Raw genomic sequence first — 19,733 nt, 5'->3', positions numbered from 1 at the left:
AAAAGATCTCTCGAGTTTTGTGGATTGATGTCTAGTATGATGGTGAATCGCAAATTAAGGGTATTAACATCTGTCCTGAATGTGATTTTTTAAAACAAATATTGAGGAGACCTTAGCTTCAATATTTTATTATATAATACACGTCTATGAATAAAATGCCTCTGTTTCATATTTACCCACCTGGAGGCCTCCAGTTTATGACTTGCTGGTTGTCTGTGGCGAATACTAAATCTTTAGACAATATTTTTGAACTCGTTCTATTTTCTTACAATACCCTGCAGTTAAACAAGGTCTATAAAAAACATCAGAATGATTAAAAACAGAGAGCCATTAAATCACATATATTTTTTTTAGTTTTTGATTAAGAAAATTTCTAGAGTTATATAAGGCATGTTGATTTTCTATACATTTTTGAATGCACATAGTAATGTGTTTTTCAAACCTTAATTCGTCATCTAAAATAAGCCCCAACTGTTTGCATTCTATTTTTAAAGGAAGAATGTCATTGCCAATCTTTACAACAACTCTTTGGTATACAACTTCAACTACTTGGTATATTCCGAGTTTTTCAGGGAAAATTTCTAGAAGAGAATACTGATTTTATAATTTTTTTTGGCATTCATATATGACTCTGAAAAATATATCTTAAATTCTGAAAGTACACTAGGTAACGGCACTGTCTAGGTAAGGGTAATAATAAACACTAGTTGTTCTGCAATTTAGGTGTTCTAAATATTTTAAAAGTATAATGCTGTAATGATTTGATGTTATTTGGACTATTTTGTGATACCTATGTTGGAATTATTAATGTTTTTCTAGCAATGTGAGCCTCAGGTCACAAACAGAGTCACAATTTGGAAGTGTGGTATCATTTATAATATAACCAAAGTCAATCTCATATTTTTTTTTACATCCTCTATCGTTATTAACAAAGAAAAATTGTTCTAAACAAAGCTACCTTAAATTACTACCACTAAACTTAACCACTACACCCCATACACACTCGAGTTCTAAAACAAATCAGAAAACAATACATAAGAACAGCAGAAAAAAATACATAAAAAGTAAATTAAATTCCACAATTATCCCCTCAAGTCTAAGACAGCAAAGAATTCTAACCATACAAACAAATCAAATAAAATTCAAATACTGTAAACTTACACTTAGGGAAAATTAGAATGTGTTGACGTAGTATTCATCCAGTGAAAAGTAACATTTTTCGGTCAAAAGTATTTTCAATTTACGTTTAAAAGTGTCAATACATGTTGCCTCCCTGATTCCACCTGGTAAACGATTGAAAATTTTGATTCCCTCGTAGAAAATAGATTTTTTAGTTAATGTGGAGGAGGGGATTGGAAGATTTAGATCGTTCACTTAACGCGTTAAGTCTCTTGGATTTGGGGTTATAAATTGAAAGTGATTTGCAAAAAGTAAGCAGGCCACTTCCTGAATGTAGAGGGAGAAGACAGTGTGTAGGCCCAGCCTAACAAATAATGGGTGACAGGAATCTCTTGGTTTAGCCCCACAGATGCAACTTACAGCACACTTCTGTAAAAGAAGCAGCATTTGTAGAAGGTAGGCAGCTGCATTACCCTAGAAGCAAATGGTATACCTAAGGTGGGATTCAATTAATAAAAAATATACAGATCTTCCAAACTCCATGCCAAGCTCCAGGGTAGCCACTCTGACTGCAAAACAACCTGCAGACACCTTTTTGCCAAGGATATGCTCTTCAAATCTGAGCTCTCTGTCAATGAATATACCCAAAAATTTTGTATTATCAAACTGCTGAACTACTGAATTAGAAAAAGGCATGTGGTCTAGAGGACACTTAAAACACAATAATTTGGTTTTTTGAGGATTTAGTGACAGCAAGTTTGATTCAAACCAGAGATCTACTGCCTGAAGATCAGTTGCTAATGTAGTTCGCAGAGTATCTGTATCTGGGCTGTGCCAAAGAAATGTGGTATCATCGGCAAATAGAATAAATTTCCCCTGTACATTAAGATTGGTAAGATCATTTATGTATAGGAGAAAAAATATAGGCCCCAAAACTGAACCCTGAGGAACTCCCAAAGTGATAGGATGGTAATCAGAGTACTTAGATCCTACAAGCACTCGTTGTTGCCGATCTTGCAGATAGGATGCAAATCAAGAAGATGAAACTCCCTGAAATCCATAATGATGAAGCTTCCGCAGCAGAATCCTATGGCAGACACAAATCGAAAGCCTTCGACAAATCACAAAAAACTGCCGCCGATATTCCACCATCATTTATCTGGGAGTAAAGCTTCTGAAAAAAATTAAACATGGCATCATTGCTACTGGTATTTTCACAAAAGCCAAATTGAAGTCTGGTGAGGATGTTTTTGGACTTTAAAAATGACATTATTCAATTTTTAACCAGTTTTTCGATTACCTTTGATAGCGTAGACAAGAGAGAGGTGGGACGAAAGTTGGAAGGATTATCAAGAGCTCCACCCTTGTGACTTGGGATAACTTTACCTGATTTTAGGCAAGATGGAAATATCCCCTTGCTCCAAGAAAGGTTAATTGCGTCAACAAGTGCCTTTAGCGCCGTTTCTGGAAGGTTGAGAAAAATCTTAGCTGAAAGGACAAAAATATTTGGTGAATTACTGTCCTGGCAGAATATTTATTGGATGCTCTAAATATTGTAAACAGATATTACTGTAATATTGTATTGTTATTATAATTGTTCTGTGATAGCTGTTGTACAAGTTTTAATGTTTTTCTTCCAATGCTTATGCCATTCTGGCTCTGCACTGCAAGAGAAATATGATCAAAGGTTTACAGTTTGTTTATAATATGTTAAAGTCTATGGGGGATATAAAAATTGGTTAATAAGTATGAGCAGATCGTTAAATTGGATAAAATCGTTTTTAAAAGGGTTTTCCTGGAATAGTTTGTTTGATTCATTCTCTAATATAAGCTGATCCTTTGAGGTAAAATGAAATCCTATAAACGGATGATTTCTCAATGATTTTAAGCATTCCAAATCTAGTTCTAATCCAGAATCTATTTCTACTATCTTCAACTGCTATAGCTACGTTTCTAATTTAAAACAAAGGGTTTAAATGGACAAAACCTCATAGCAATCTCTTACCATTTTTTACGCTATTTTCAGAAAAATATTTCCTTCTTGCAGTGTAAGAACTTAAAAACTTTGAACTATGGCTGCATAAAACGCAATGCCGGGAAAGTATTAACATTTTAAAGCCTATTAAAAAGGAAAACTTATAAAATTATTCTCAGTTTGCAGTCTGTTTACATTTTGGTTTCGGTGTTGAGTTGAGGTTATGTTACTTGTCAAAGTAGCAGAGACAGCAATATAAGTGTAAGCGAGATAGAAACCGTAAGCCGGGCTGTAGGCTATAGGGTTGAATTTTTAAAAATGTTTTAAAATTTGGTGAAAGTACACATCGGGAATTGTTATTGCTTGGAATTGGTTCGTGCTTAATTAAAACTTCCAGCAAAAAATATGTCTTACGATTGAAAGTTAATAAAAATCTATTTTTATTGATTTTACTTTGAGACTGCGTGAAAAGATGGCGCCACGTGCTCTTCAACATGAAATTTAATAAATATTACTTATTTATAGAGCAAATTTGTTTTATTTAACCCTGATATTTAAAATAGTTAATTTCTTTAATCTTTTCCATTTATTTTCTTTAATCAAGAGACATTTTTGATACACGAAACTTAAAAAAATACAATTAAATTATTTGCACACCCGCGACATTCAAATTTACTGTTAAAATGGTGACCAGGCCGTCGCCATTTTCTGGTTACCAACAAAATTTTACCTTTGCCGAAAAATAGGTACATTTTTTTTTGTCTGAGAGAAAAACATGGAATGCAATTCGTTTACCGAGGCGGAAATTTCAAATTTGCAAAGATTAATCGACAGCGGCCATAGCGGGTGAGTTGCTTAGAAATTTCGTTTATTTTATTCATTTTTTTATCGAAAAAATTCAATTTTTTTAACATTTGACGGTGAAAAGTCGGTTGGAAAATGGAAACTGTCACGTTTCAGTCATTGAGATGGAAGTTAAATTAGTAGTTTTTTTTGTTTTAATAGATTATCGTATTAAGGGTCATATATTCACATAATTTAAATATTGCTTATAATTACTATAATATCATAATACTGGTTTACAGCCATTTTTTTCTTAAAAAATAATAATAATATTACAGTTTACGTCTCATTTTAATGTTTTCTTTTTATTTCTTACAACTAATACACCACAAAGACTAAATAAAATAATTTAAATAAAACACTACATTTTACAGACAGATTGTGGAAGTGAATACCTTAACCTCAAATTTGTAATTATAACCGCATTTTTATGGGCACAAATTAAATTAAATCCCGAATTATGATATAATTCAGAATTATTCATTCTCCAATGAATGTCCTACATTGGTTCAAACTTTGTCGAAATGTCCATGAATTAATTATGGACTTCCTCTAAATGAGAATTTTGTACAATCCAATTGATTTTAAATTATCTTTATCCAGTGGAGTTTCATTGGCCTTCCAAAAGATGTTTTGAAAAGTATAGTAAGTTTACCTGAGTTCAATGGATAGATTTTTTAACAAGCCATTGACTTTGATTTTAATATAAAATTTTGTGATGTTCACTATATTACTAGTATTTTGTTTTTGATATTATTTATCACCCAAGATTATATTGTTAATATTACATTTAAAGTTCAAAATATTATTGTTTTGGAGATAATAACAAATGTTAAAAGATTGGCATCCGCATACCAGATTATAAGGGAATCCGAGCAGAACTACGAAATTGAGTATTTTTTCGACCTCGTTTTTGAGGCCACAAATAGAGGTCACAAATCATAAATGCTACGACCTTGCAGATGATCTTGTTCAGGGCCGTTCCTAGGGTATCTGCCGCCTGGGTGCGAAAAAAATTTTGTCGCCCCTCCTTCACCCCACCGAATCCGGCCTGTGATAAACATTTGTAAATCAATAACTTAAAATAATTTAACGTTAAAAAAAACAACATTTTAGAAACATAAACACTTTATTTTATATTAAGTCATAATTTTATTTACAATTTATTTGTAAAGTAATGCATTAACAAATAAGTTGTAATTAAATACAAACATTTAATTAATATACATACATTTAAGTTGTAATTAAATACATACATATTATTTACATACGCAACATGCACTTTATAATATGTATACATAAAGAGGCAGGTAGCTAACATATCCAATGATTATACAAAGTTTGCTTTTCTCGCTTTTTTTAATGCACATGTTTTAAAACAATGTTAGACACATCTATATTTTCTGCAATTTCTTTTTCAATACTAATTATTGATAAGTCAGAAAGCCCCTCTTGACCCATTGTGGATCGTAAATAATTTTTTATTATTTTGAGTTTAGAAAAGCCTCTTTCTCCACTAGCTACTGTGACAGGTAATGTTAAGAAAATTCTAATGGAAATTACTAAATTGGGAAAAACATAGATGAGGTTATTTACAAATAGGTAGGTAAGAACATTTAAGGCATTCATTTCAGGGGAAATATAGGGTGCAACATTATCAATTTCATCAGATAAATCTTGAGCTAAAATATCTTTTTCATTTTTTGATGGATCATATAAAATTTTCTCAAGAGCTTCACATTTTGCAAACCTAATTGATTTTTCTGTTTGGAGAAAGCTATGTAGGTTGTTAAGAAAATTAAACAACGTATCATGTTGCTTTATTTGCTCGAATCTTTCTTCCAATTTTAATAATGTAGTATCTAATATAACAAAATAAAAATTAATTTTAAACTGATCAACTGGATTTTTAGGGGCCTCGTCTACACACTCATAGTCATATAAACGCTTTTTTGTTCGGGGTCTAACAATATTAATCGGAGGAAACGAAGGGTCGCAATCAATATCTTCGGCAACTTTTTTGGCCTCCTCTAAAATGTCAGTGAAACCTTCATCTGATCTAATACTAGATATATATGTTTTAGTCTGTTTTAAGATTAAAATAATATTAAGTAGGGCAACATTGGATTCATGCATCACTTTACTTGCAATATTAATTTTTGTTAACACATTATACCATATAATAATGGAACAAATAAATTTAAACGACTTAATTTTTAAGAGTAATGAATTAGCCATAGTTTTGGTATCGGAGTCCCTGTTATTATCAGAGTAAATTGCAAATAAAGCGTCATATACAGGGTTACTGGTAATTCGATACATTTCTTTGGAGATGTGATAGGGGAGGGGGTAAGAAGTAAATTGAACCCTAATATGTATTATGCAAAAGTTGATAGTTTTCGACATATTTAATTTTTTCTGTTTTTCTTCAAAATGTAGACCTTAGTGGTTTAAAAGGCAGTTTCCAAAAAATCCGCTGTATATTTTTTTAACTTTTTAGGCAAAATACATGCTCAACACAATAGTGTTACGTTTGTAATGGCAAAAGTCCCGCAAATAGTTGTAACCATAGGTAAATTCTCGATGCAAAGTGTAATTTTTTTTCTTAAATAAAATACTACACTTTCTAGTGGAAATTTTTTGAAAAAAAATTATGCTACATTCTTCAAAATTTCCTTAAAACTTCCTTATTACCTAAGCTAGCTCACAGGATACAAATGCTTAAAAGTTAGGTGACATGGTTTTGTATTTTTATTATAAATTGTAAAGTCACGCATTTATCAGTATTTACCTTCACAAATCTTGTTCAAAATGAGAGCCTCTATTGCGAATACAGGCTCGGCAGCGCCTTCTCATTTCAGTCTTAGTATTCCTGATCTGCTGGGCAGCGTTGGTTATTCTTTGGATAAGATCTTCCCGGGTAATTATTGGGTTTGCATAAACCAGTGCTTTCATTTGACCCCATATGCTATAATCAAGCGGGGTTAAGTCAGGGCTTCGTGCTGGCCAAGCTATTGGACCTGACCTACCATTCCAACGATTCGGGAAACGTTCATCCAGGAACTGCCGAACTGACCGCCGAAAATGAGCTGGACAGCCGTCATGTTGAAATATCATTCGTCCTCTAACGGCGAGAGGAATATCGTCAAAAAGATCTTGTAGGTCATGTCGTAAAAAAATTTCATAAATATCCCCGTTTAAATGGTCTGGGAAAAAATGTGGTCCTATTACATCCCGGCCAATAAGTCCCATCCACACATTTACAGAAAACTTTTTTTGAAAACTCTTTTCTCTTGTTAAACGGGGATTTTCTTCGGCCCAAAAATGAAGGTTATGAAAATTTGTAATGACCTCATGACTAAACTTTGACTCGTCCGTCCACAAAATGTCGGTTAAAAAAGTTCTATTGTCTGCATCAGAATGTATAATAAATCTGCAGAATTCTACCCTTCTTATCGGGTCCCCCCCCTTCTTCCAATCCTTGGACAGGCGTATAATGGTAAGGATGGCTTCCCATTTGCCGAATCGTGGACCAAACTTTCCATTGCGATGATCCTGTTTGCTGCGCATTAGTGCGGCATTAGTGGATGTGGTTGGATCATCTTCAAAATGTCTTAATATTTCCTCCTCATCTTCTGCTCGATATACGCGAGGAGCGCCAGCGTCACCTCTTCTTGGTTTTACGGATCCAGTTTCAGCGATAGCTCGGTAGGTCGAAGCGAAAACACGGACATTTGGAATGCGGCGGTTCGGAAAGCGACGTTGGTATTCTCGGCGAGACTCCGCGGCATTACCATTGCAAAACCCATAAACAAACATAATATCTGCATATTCAGCGTTAGTAAACGTGGCCATAGCGCAGAAACCAATAGAATACCTTCTTTGAAAACACGAGAAAAATAAACTCGAAACTCGTAATTTAACTACTTTCCACAACAATTATTGCTGTCAGACTATCTACACATCAAATTTTTAACAATAAAATTAAAAAAACAAATTGTTGCTATAGTACTTAAGTACCATAGAAGTAAATACCACTTGGCATTTTTCAAGTGCGTTCTTACTATTAATAATAAAAATACAAAATTCTGTTAAAATTTTTGGTAGCATTTATAGCCTATAAGTTAGCTTAGATAATAAGAAAATTTTACGTAAATTTTGAAGAATGTAGCATAATTTTTTTTCAAAAAATATCCACTAGAAAGTGTAGTATTTTATTTAAGAAAAAAAAATTACACTTTGCATCGAGAATTTACCTATGGTTACAATTATTTGCGGGACTTTTGCCATTACAAACGTAACACTATTTTGTTGAGCATGTACTTTGCCTAAAAAGTTAAAAAAATATACAGCGGATTTTCTGGAAACTGCCTTTTAAACCACTAAGGTCTACATTTTGAAGAAAAACAGAAAAAATTAAATATGTCGAAAACTATCAACTTTTGCATAATACATATTAGGGTTCAATTTACTTCTTACCCCCTCCCCTATCACATCTCCAAAGGAATGTATCGAATTACCAGTAACCCTGTATATTTCCTAAATTATGTCTAAGAACTTTCAGAGCATCTATTCTGCTTTCCCATCTAGTACTAGAAAGAGGTTTTAGTGTTAACGTTGGGATTTTATCTTTTAAAACTTGCCAACGTTTAGTTGATGCGGAGAAAAAAACGTAAAGTTCCTGCACAATAGCAAAGAAACTTGTAATTTCTAAAGATGCTTTTGCAGCATCATTAACAACTAAATTTAAGCTATAGGCTGCACAAGGCACGTAAAAAGCTCTAGGATTCAATTCAATAATTTTTTTTTTGTAAACCATTATTGCGACCCTCCAAAAAATCCAATAAAACATTAGTTAAGCCTTGTCCTGTCGAATCTGATATTAAAATGAATCCCAAAAAATGCTCTCTAATTTCGATTTGCTTTGATGTATTATTTAATAAAACAAACCTTATTACAATAGTTAGTTGGTCTTGATGACTCACGTCAGGAGTCGTATCCAAAATAATTGAAAAATATTTACTAGCATTTAACGTAGATATAATGTCATGTCTTATTTGCTCTCCCAGAAGGAAAATTAATTCATTTTGAATATGAACACCTAAATATTGAGGCATATTTGATGGAGTTCTTTTAATCCTGGTAATTGTGTCGATTAATTTTAAAAAGCTTCCGTTTTATTGCTCGTATATCTTGTTATTTTCACCTCTAAAACTCAAATTTTGACCGGCTAAAAACTTGACAACATAAATTATAATTTTCAAATCAGAAACCCATCTATCTTTTTCCTAATTTCTCGTTTAGTGAATCAGTTGTCGTTTTAGAAGAAATTGATTGTTTTAAATCAAGCCAAGATTTTGTATTACAAATATGCCTCTTTGACTTTTCATGTCTTTCTATAAGTTGACTTAAATGTCTCCAATCGTTATAACCCTCATCCAAACCACTACCACCAGAAAAAGTTTTAAATATTTTGCAAGGAAAACAATATACAAAATCTTTTGATTTAGAATATACTAGCCAAACCCTCGAAATTATTTCTCCATTACACATTGTTTTTTTTTATGATAAATAGATGAGAATCCTCTATTGTCTTTATTTAAAGGAAATGTCATATCAGCCTCCGTTAGTTGCGTAGGCCCTAACTCTATCAGAGTTAATTTAATTTTATCCAATAAAACATTTGGCCAATAGCCAGGATCCTTATAGACATTGATATTTTCAAAGCTTACTTCAGATCCTTGTTCTGCTAATAAAACATCACCTTCCACTATAGTTTTGGTATTCGATGAGTTCTCCTTCTTTTCTCCTTCTCTTCTCCGCTATTGACCATTATACATATAGTCTCCGTCACTTTTTCATCTCGGGCTTGGGAACTTGATGGTTTGTCATGTGATCTTGTTGGGATTAAAAACGCTTGGAGTGAACTACAAGCCTTTTTACTTTTTCACGCTTTCGTTTTCTGTACTGTGCTCCAGAAAGCTTTTTTCGATTATCAGACATCTATAATAAAACAGATCCAAAATTAAAATAAATCCAAGTTATCCTATATTTTGCAGAATGAATAAAGCGATATATTTTTAATGTTTCAAATAAAAAAAAAATAAATATTAAGATTAAATGCTACTTTTTTATTAAGCAAATAACTAATATTTGAAAGGTGAGTAGCCAAAGGGAATTAGTGGATGAGTGCGACTACTGGCTATTTATAACGCATATCATTTTTTCATTTTTTCCTCAAGTTCAAAATTAATTATTATTTTTTAGTTATTATATTATTTGACTCTAAATAAGTCAACATTACTTTTTAAAATAAAATTAATTGTGCTAACAAAAATTTAAAAAATCTCAAGAGTAAAAAAGTTGGGAGATTTCTAATAGGAGTAATAGGTTTCTAAAAAAAAGGAAAAAAAAACTTAAATTTCAGGAAAAATAAAAAAATATTATGCATTATAAATAGGCAGTAGGTTCAATCATCCACCATTTCCGTTTGGCTACCCATTTTCCAAACATCCTATATATTTCAAAAATATAAAAACGATATTTAAATTTTATATGATAGCTCAAAAAAAATCTAATCAAATTAACGTATGTGTAGAGATACTTACCTTTTTAATTTTTACTGTCTGTTTTACCACAATACTAAACAAAAGCTTTTAATAACGTTGCGATTTACACGACTACAGGCTACACGCTTAAAATTTAAAATGAAATAAGTGCACGCACTGCACGCATTTATATGCCTTGACCACAGACAAGTATTTTCCTAAAAAATCTTCGTCGCGACATATTTTTTCCAACTCGTTGCGACCTGAAGCGGACTGAAGCGTATATCTAGGTATACCTATTAAATTTGAATCGGAAATATAACTAATAATATTTACATATGTATAATATTTGAAAATAATATGTGTGTAATAGTTTTTGAAACAAATTTTTAAATTTTAAAAATATTTATTAAAAAAATATTTATTTAGTTTTTTTTGGGGCGGCAAAAGCCGTCCCTCTGACCTGCCGCCCGAGTGCCCTGCACCCCCTGCACCCCCGGGTAGGAGCGGCCCTGGTCTCGTTGAATTTAAAATGACGAAACTAAGACAAAACCGTTGAAATTTTCCCGATAGCATCTATAGAAGCCGAGATATCAGCGTTCAAAGTTTGGGTTTTTTCGTTTTTCGGATATACGTTATTGTTCACGTTATACGTTGTATACGTTATTTATTTATACGTATAGATTTTTAAAAAAAAAAATTTTTTTTTCGAATTCGCACTAACTATACCAGCGGATTGTTCTCATCAAGTAGATCGCGAAAATACCGGGTTATAAGGGAATCCGAGCAGAACTAAGAAATCGAGTATTTTTTCGACCTCGTTTTTGAGGCCAAAAATGGGCATCAAAAATGCCATATCTCGGCTATTGTAAGAGCTACGACCTTGCGGATGATCTCGTTGAATTCAAAATGACGAAACTAAGATAAAACCGTTGGAATTTTCCCGATAGCTCTTATAGAAGCCGAGATATCAGCCTTCAAAGTTTGGGTTTTTTCGTTTTTCGGGTATATCCCTCCGTATCGGCGGCTTTAAAAGCCATTTTACAATATTCACACTATGCATGTAAATGAACAAAAATTGTATATATTCCAATACTCTAGGCAAGTCATTAAAATAGAGGAAACACAGGAACGGACCCAACAATGAACCCTAAGGAAAACCAGAATCAATCTCCATATAACTGGATCGACTTGTCTATACAGATTAAACCTTATCGAACAAGTAAGATTTGAACCATTGTAGACAAGTTTCTCTAATACCTCCCTACCTTTTTTAACAAAATACTATGACAAAATCGGAGGCTTTTGATATGTCACACAATACTCCAGAAGCAAAAAAGCAAAAGAGAAATTGGTCTGTAATCAGATGGTATTTCTCTATTCCCTTTATTAAAAAGAGGAACAACTGAGGCTTTCTTTGGAAAAGCTGAAACAAGAATCTTGTGTGCAGAGTCAGGTATCCTAATAAACACCTAAACTGACAAGTTATACCCACCAGAAGATCATTTATTATTTATTGACTGAAATACTTCCTTAAGCTCCTTAAAATTCAGAGGCCTAAGACAAAAACTGTCCTATACAGAACTGCTACCTAGCAAGCAAATAGGATCAATAGCATTGTAAGTCTTTGTAATACTGGGTACCAAATTTTCAGTTATCGAATAGTAGAATATATTTATATAATCAACTTCTATAACTGAGGTCTAAACTCGGTCAAGGAATGTGGAGGAATGATCCTTAATGTTGCGTGGAAGTTTGTTAAAAATCCTCACACCTTCAAAGAAAACATTTTATGACCAATGATAATGTGAGGATAGGTTGATACAGATCATTTTTCCGACAAGTCTGATATCGGGGATTTTATGAAATTATGGTAATTTTTGTGAGTAATTTTGGATTTCAAGTATAGAAAAACCGGCCAGTGTTAGAATATTTTATTGAACAAATAAATGTTTTTTAGAAGAAAGTTTTAATTTATTCACCTTATCACAAACGAAAAAGAAAGCGAGAGGCTACAAGATGTTTTGAGGTTTAAATCTTAAGCCTACGGCTTAAAAAAAAAGAGAACCAAAAGAAATCAAATCTAATAAAAAGCTACTGAACTCATATCTTTGTAGATTTATCAATGTAACTAAACTGTGTAAAATGCACTAATGTAACTAAAAATAATATGGACTATGTCTTACAATTTAGGGAATTTTCAAGCCCATGAATTGAAAAAAAGAGCAAAGCCATTAGACGAACAGAAATGAAAAGTCACTGGATTCTATTTTTCTAGATTCACTAGACGTCCATCTCTTTTCGAAAACTTTATCTTTAATTTAATAAATATATTGGATGTTTTATGGACTTACGATATTCTTAATCTTTTATGGCTTCAATAAAATAAGAAGTCAGTAATCCAACAACAATAAAAAACCATTTATTATATTGGACGATTCCAATGGATGTGTTTAAAATCAGAACCAAAATAGTACCGTTTAATGGCAACTGAATGGCCGTTCAATGGACTTTTTGCACCGAAATTTATGTTATCATTCATAGTACCTTCATCCATTCGTTATTTCGTAGTTATTTGGATATATTATGGATGAGGAAAAGTTACTATCCATTGGACTTTGTATTTTACCTATCCCTTTGCATTAACGAATTATCTGTCCAGTGGAAATTTTTTTGTTGGATAATCCTATAGACATTCATTGGTTTTTTTTCAGAAATTAAACGGAGGTCAACTAGACATTCATATTTCAAAAAAGAGGAAACCTTTGCATATCCATTGAATAGATTTCGGCTGTCTGGGTACATATTATACATAATTATAAATGTTGTTGATAATACTAATACTTTATGATATTTAAACGACCGCTGACGGCGTTGACCAATCAGAAGTTGTTTTGACTGTCATCAGATTTATTAAAATTATGGGCAGAATGTTAAATGTAATTATCCATTAACTTATTTTTAAATGATTTGCTACCAAGCAATTGAGCTCTACTGTAATATTAAATTTCTCTAATCCCCAAGTTTAGAGAATGTTTCAATAAAAGCATTCCAGATTTTGCTTAAAATAACACTTAATTGGAATGTTTCTTTCATTAAATTGAAAATAAAGCAAAATCCAAAAATAATACAAAATTTGCAGATTTTTAATTGCAAAAAATATATTCTTGTTAATGCATACGTTATTTGTTATTATTGGCATTATCATAATTATTAAAGTTTTTTGACGGGAATTTTAAATGAAATTTTTGATTATTTTTTTTAAAAGATACTTAAAATTTTTTCCAAGCACTTTAACTTGATTTTATAAATCCCTGGAATAGCTAACTAATATCCTAAAAATTGAATGCTATCCTAAAATTGGATTATTACTGGTACGTATGTTTTAGTTAAATGAATTTCTAGACTTGGCTCAAAAATCAAATTGAAAAAAATGATTTTTCCAAAATTAGAACTTTAATTAACATTATTTAAAATATTTGATTTAAATTTTAAAAAATTAAGCTGTGTTAAAATAAAGTAATTGATTTTTTACTAAAATCTGATAAAAATCCGAAAAAATGTGGGATATTTCAGGACTCTCCATTGTTATGATAACACAGTTTTTGTAGAAATCTTCATAGAGAACATCGTGAAGTCTATACAGGTTAAGCCTGAAGCAACTACCAAGAAGGCATGCAAAATTATTCCGAATGTCTTTTATTAGAACCACAATAATTCATACAGAGCTAAAATTTTAGGTATAGAAGATTTGCGCAGCTAATAGCTACTCTTCTAAACCAATCAGCACACCTTAATTGAGACCTATTAATATGTAGTGCATATGAATGAGAAATAAATAGGTATATAAAGCATGTTATTAATAATAGTACATTTTTTTTGAGCCTGTCTCGATTAGAACATATTTTTCAGACTGGGAACTCAAATTTAAGCAAAATAAACAACAAACTAATAAAAAATTAAATTCAATGAATTGCAATGTTAGATACGTTGGATATCGATAGAGTAAAACCGTTAAACTATTAGGCAATCTAACATTTAAATAATGAATATTTCTGTGGAAGATTCAAGCTTTATTGAAGGGTAAGGGAAGATGGATCATTAATAAAAAAAACAATAAATTGCAACAGCCTTTGAAAATCCATTAACGGATTTTTATATCTCGATATAAGTGAGTTATATGGTCGAATTTTCTGAAACCATACAAAACTAAACCATACACTATACTTTTTTAACTTAACGTTTAATATATGTCTATAATTGTAAAGGGTCTTAAGTGCTAAAAAATTTGTTGAAAAATATTCTTTAAGTATTTTTTTAATCTTGTTTAATCTTCCGAAATGATTCCCAAATTTTAGCAGACTCAACATATGCATATTTCATATTATTAATATAAATATTACTATTAGATCTTAAAAATTCTTTTTGATTATTATTTCCAAAGGTCATGAGTTGGAAGTTCTGAATTGAAATAGATTGACTTTTAAATTATGTTAAAGTAGTTAATATTTTAAAATCTAAATTGATGTAGAATAGAGTCTCCCTATAACCCTTTGCCTCGAAACTAAAGTAAGTTTGAGTGTCATCTGTAAATGCCTGCATTTTGCTTATATCGATCTTAATATATCAACCCAATATTGAACCTTGAGGAAGACGACAAGTTATATTTATTTGATCTGAACATCTATTATCTGAGCATAGGCGCTGACTTCTGTTGGTTAAATATGATTGGAAAAGAACAAAAAAATTATTGTTAAGTTCGTAATATTTGAGTTTAGTCAGTAACAAAAATTGATTAATAGTATCACACGTGTTAGAAAAATCTAATAATACCAGATTTTTTTTTTAATATTTCTATCCCGAGCTCCAATTATGTAATCTGTATGCGACTGAAGTATTAACATTTTTCCTAAAGCCGCTCTGTGTGGTAGGAATTAAATTATTTAGCTTACAATATTCATATATTTGATTGTAAATTATTCACTCAAAAATCTTAAAAATTGCACGTAAAATACTTATACGCAGATCATTAAATGCGAATGTTGTGGTAATTTTAGGAAGAGACTTACTGATTAATATCTTTCATTGGTCTGGAAAATAATTTGACACAATGCAACAGTTTATAATGTGAGTTAAAAAAAATCAATAAAAGAAATACAATACGCTAATTAGTTGTTGGATTAGTTAATGACGAAATATAATCAGCACCGATGCATTTGTTTTAGTAGCCAAATTTGTTTTGTATGTAAATGACTGTAATAGAATAAATAACTTAAAATACTTGAAAGTAAATTGAAGATTGCTCCAAAAGTTTGCAATATATAAAACCTATAGAAAATCAGAAGGGAAGTTAAAATGCCATTGAAGACATGAATTTTTTTTCCAAAAACCTGGAATATAGCAAAAGTTTCTTATTTAAAAAAAAGGAAAAGTAAAGATAAAAAGTAAATCGATAAGCCTAAAATCTATTTAAATATCCCAACTGTATGTACATCTCTATAGTATTCCTCCTATGTAATTTAGTTACTGGATTAAACTCTTCTATTAAATATTAAGAAAATTGTATATAGATAGATCAGGAAAGTGAATTTCTACTATACTTTAATTTACCATCAATGATTATAGATTAATTTCTATTAATTTATTGATTTTTTTAGACCTTTTATTAACGTAACATTCTAATTTCAGGTCATTTACAGAAGATGAAATACGAGACAGCGATATTCTCTACTTTTCCCAATTCGGCGACTTGCAGGGAACTGAAAATGATAAAATAGAAATTCTCCAAGGAGATGACTCTTCTAACGGTAATCTTTATTTATCAACCATTTACACTTATACACAATACTCAATTCTATAGCAAGCTCCAGTGTGACATCATCTGAAGAACTGACCCGAGCTTTATCAGTTCTTCCTTCGACCTCTGACTATTCGTTTACGGGAGCGGCCAGCAGCGCTACTGTCCCAGTGAAAACTGAAGCTTTTGGCAATTATGCTATTGCCAAATATAAAGAAATTAATGGGAAAAGCATCAGGGTCTTTGAATGTGGAATATGTATGAAGAACTATTTTAATTTAAAGCTTACTCTACAAATATATTTTTTTAATTTTCGTTGTAGGTGGTAAAGAATTTGGACAGCAGTACACCTTAATCCGTCATTTACCAACACATACAGACGAGCGAAATTTCCACTGCGATCATTGTGGAAAATGTGACAAATTTCCATTATCAACAACAATTCCACAATTTAATATTAAATTCCTTTCAGCTTTTCGGCAAATGTCCACTTTATCTCAACATAAAGCGATTCATTCCGCCGAAAGACCGTACGTGTGCGAAGTTTGCAATAAAACTTTTAATCGTGTTTCCACGTTGATTTCCCATAGAAAAACCCATACGGGCCTTAAGCCGCACCGGTGCCATTTGTGTAATAAAGCGTTTCACCAGAAAGGTTCATCATAGTTTCATTTTTTAAGAACTTGTATAAAAATCGGAAAATACTTTTAGGCAACTTAAGAAACCATATTTTTACTCACACGAACGAGCGTCCTTATAAATGTGAAGTATGCGAGAAAGGGTTTAATCAGATGTCAAACCTTGTGTGCCATAAAATTAAGGTATAGTGGAAAGTATGTGAATTAATGGAAAAATATTTTTTTTTTGTTTTATAGGCCCATCAATATCGAATGGATGCCATACAAAAGTATCAATGTAAAATTTGCGGAGAAAACTTCTTAAAACGTGTTAATTTACGAGAACATGAGCAGGTCAGTCATGGAACAGCTAACCAGCCTGGCAGGTAGGATATGATGTTTTTTTTTTAAGGCAATAGCTTAAAACTGATATGTGTTCATAATATATTAGTCACTTTAAAACGAGCAAAAAAATCTACTTGACATATTACGTTTTCTTTGCAAAGTTTGTTTTTCTCGAATTTCCCGAATTTTGGGTTAATTATTCCAAGTAGTTAAGTTTCTTCCTGATATTTAAAGGGATTTATTATTGGTTTGAGCTATTGGAACATTTTGCATCTTCTTGGACATTAACAGTAAATTTTCTTTGATATAAGCTTTTGATGACATTTTTTTACATCCAACAGGTATTTAGGGTTTAGTTTGTTTGAGGTAATTTCTTATTTCCTTTGGGTTATATTTAAACATGATTCATATCCTTCACCTATTTCATATTAGAAGCTATATTTCTAATAAGTAATTTTTTATGTTGTTAAGAGCTTTAAGGTAGTTTTCCTTTTTATTCCAGGAAGTTGAAGGCATTTTAAGTTTCCTCATGGTATTTATCTCGATGGATTGTTAATAATTATTTTTTAATTTGTTTTTAATTTCTTATATCTTTCAGACTTTTGGAATAATTTCTGATTTTATTTCAGGACATTGCTTTTTGGAATAAAAGTCGTTTTAAACATTTTCCTAATATTTGAAACAATTCGTTCTAAGCAGACAAAATCATGAATTTTTGCTTTCTAAACATACTTGCATATTCCAGACTTTCGGTGTAATTTATGTTTTCTAGGAATTCAAAGGCATGAAACCAACTTACGAAAATGGTAAATTGTAACTTTAAAACTGTAAATTGTTCTTCACATTGAGTGTAAATACTGACAAAAGCTACAGTCTCATTCACTAAACCCCGCGCCTGATCCACCATTTTTTATTTACGAAACTTTTTTGAAAGAGTTGCACTTTTAGCTCTAATTATTAGTAATTAGTGGAGTTGTCTAGCTGTCTAGTAAATTCCAATGCATCTATATGATTCGGGCAATATCATACCTTCCAATAATTGATTTTTCTCTGAAACCCTAATTACCTCGCTTAGGGTGCTGTTGGATTCATCTAAATTAGGCAAATTTGTGAAAAATTTAACCTATAGGAAAAAACTATGAATTTCTATGGGTATTTTCAATAATTTCCATTAGTTTTTCTTCAAAGAACCTTAGTTCCGATTTAGTTCAACTTTCAGAGAATTAGTCAATGCAATCATAGTTAAACTAATAAAAACGGAAGCGAGGACAGAAGTGCTACTTACTGGAGATACACCTTTTGCCTTAAGTTATGGTTTATCTATTTTATTTCTTCTCTCTTATTTTGTTCTAGCGTTTAAAGGAATTTTTTTCATATTCCAGGTTTTTGGAGCAATCTTTATCAGTCTTAATCGTTTTTTCTCGACATTTATTTGTTTCATATGTTCCACACTTTTAGAGTAATTTCCAATTTAATTCCAGGCATTTTAAGTTTCCTCATAGTATTTAAATTTATTTCCTATGCATTTCAGCCATTGGAAGTAAGTAAAAACTTTTTTCTAGCATAGGAAGTAGTGCCTTTAAGGCAGATGAACTCATGTATGCTTTCTTCCAGGTATTTAAAGTAAGGTCTTGCATAGTTCAGACTTTCCTAGATGTTTTTTGTGCCATACTGACATTTATTGAATTTTAAGATTACTCTTCATTTTCTATATATTCTATTTTTGACTTTTGAGCAATTTCCAATTTTATTCTAGACGTTTTTAGTTTTGTCCTTATATTTGAAGCAATTACTTCAATGCAAACATCATGGGTTAATGCTGCCTAAACATATTTGCATATTCTAGGTTTTTGGACCAATTTTTCATACCTTCTAGGTATTCATTCGTTTCAAGTTAACCTAAATAGAATCAAATAAATTAACTCGCTAAAACCTATAAATTGCTCTCCATATTGGGCGTAAATACTCGCAAGACTACAGTCTCATTTAATAAGCCCCCCGACTCCACGATCCACGATTTTTTATCTACCAGACTTTTTTTCAAAGAGTTGCACTTTTAGCTCTAATTATTTGTAATTTTTTCGCCTGAGGTGCTTTTGATATTCTGCTATTGGACAGTGGCGAAGCGTACGAGTAGACAAGGTAGACACTGTCTACCCAAAATTATCCAGTTATTTGTCATTAATTTATTACGTAATTATTTTATGTAATTGTTGAATTACAATTAAAAAAAATTAACACAGAACGTAGTCGCTCCTTACTATTATTATATAGTATTTAAACGGCTATAATATCTATCTATCTATAATATCTAAGGCGCGCCCCGCCTGACGCACCAATTAAAATAAAAATGCAGGGCTGACACCCAATTATTGTATACGAGCCCCAGAAAGACACATTGATATTTGTCTTCCGAAATTTAGAGCAATTAATCGAACCATATACACATCAAGCAGGTGGCAGAGGTCCGGCCGCATCAGCATTCAGCC

At 31.6% G+C, this 19,733-nt stretch overlaps 2 protein-coding genes across 3 annotated transcripts in view; one reads left to right on the top strand and one right to left on the bottom strand.

The window, feature by feature from the left end:
* Positions 1-3,314, bottom strand: part of LOC126739878 (valine--tRNA ligase-like) — a 45,785-nt gene extending 42,471 nt beyond the window's left edge. For both annotated transcript variants that reach the window (XM_050445694.1, XM_050445695.1), the window contains exon 1: positions 3,125-3,314. In XM_050445694.1, coding sequence (XP_050301651.1) covers positions 3,125-3,230 — 106 coding nt within the window. In that variant the 5' untranslated portion in view covers positions 3,231-3,314. The remainder of the gene's footprint in view (positions 1-3,124) is intronic.
* A 458-nt stretch (positions 3,315-3,772) lies between these two features.
* The window catches only part of LOC126739805 (zinc finger protein 599-like), a 30,061-nt gene continuing 14,100 nt past the window's right edge, over positions 3,773-19,733 (top strand). Inside the window, exons 1-7 of the mRNA XM_050445622.1 lie at positions 3,773-3,940; positions 16,174-16,292; positions 16,346-16,540; positions 16,605-16,697; positions 16,755-16,937; positions 16,994-17,103; positions 17,158-17,285. Of these exons, the coding sequence (XP_050301579.1) occupies positions 3,870-3,940; positions 16,174-16,292; positions 16,346-16,540; positions 16,605-16,697; positions 16,755-16,937; positions 16,994-17,103; positions 17,158-17,285 (899 nt within the window). The 5' untranslated portion in view covers positions 3,773-3,869. The remainder of the gene's footprint in view (positions 3,941-16,173; positions 16,293-16,345; positions 16,541-16,604; positions 16,698-16,754; positions 16,938-16,993; positions 17,104-17,157; positions 17,286-19,733) is intronic.

Source organism: Anthonomus grandis, chromosome 8 (assembly GCF_022605725.1).
Source record: "Anthonomus grandis grandis chromosome 8, icAntGran1.3, whole genome shotgun sequence".
Lineage (NCBI taxonomy): Eukaryota > Metazoa > Arthropoda > Insecta > Coleoptera > Curculionidae > Anthonomus > Anthonomus grandis.
The sequence above is the reverse complement of the archived record's forward strand: the minus strand, read 5'-3'. Positions and strand labels throughout refer to the sequence as shown.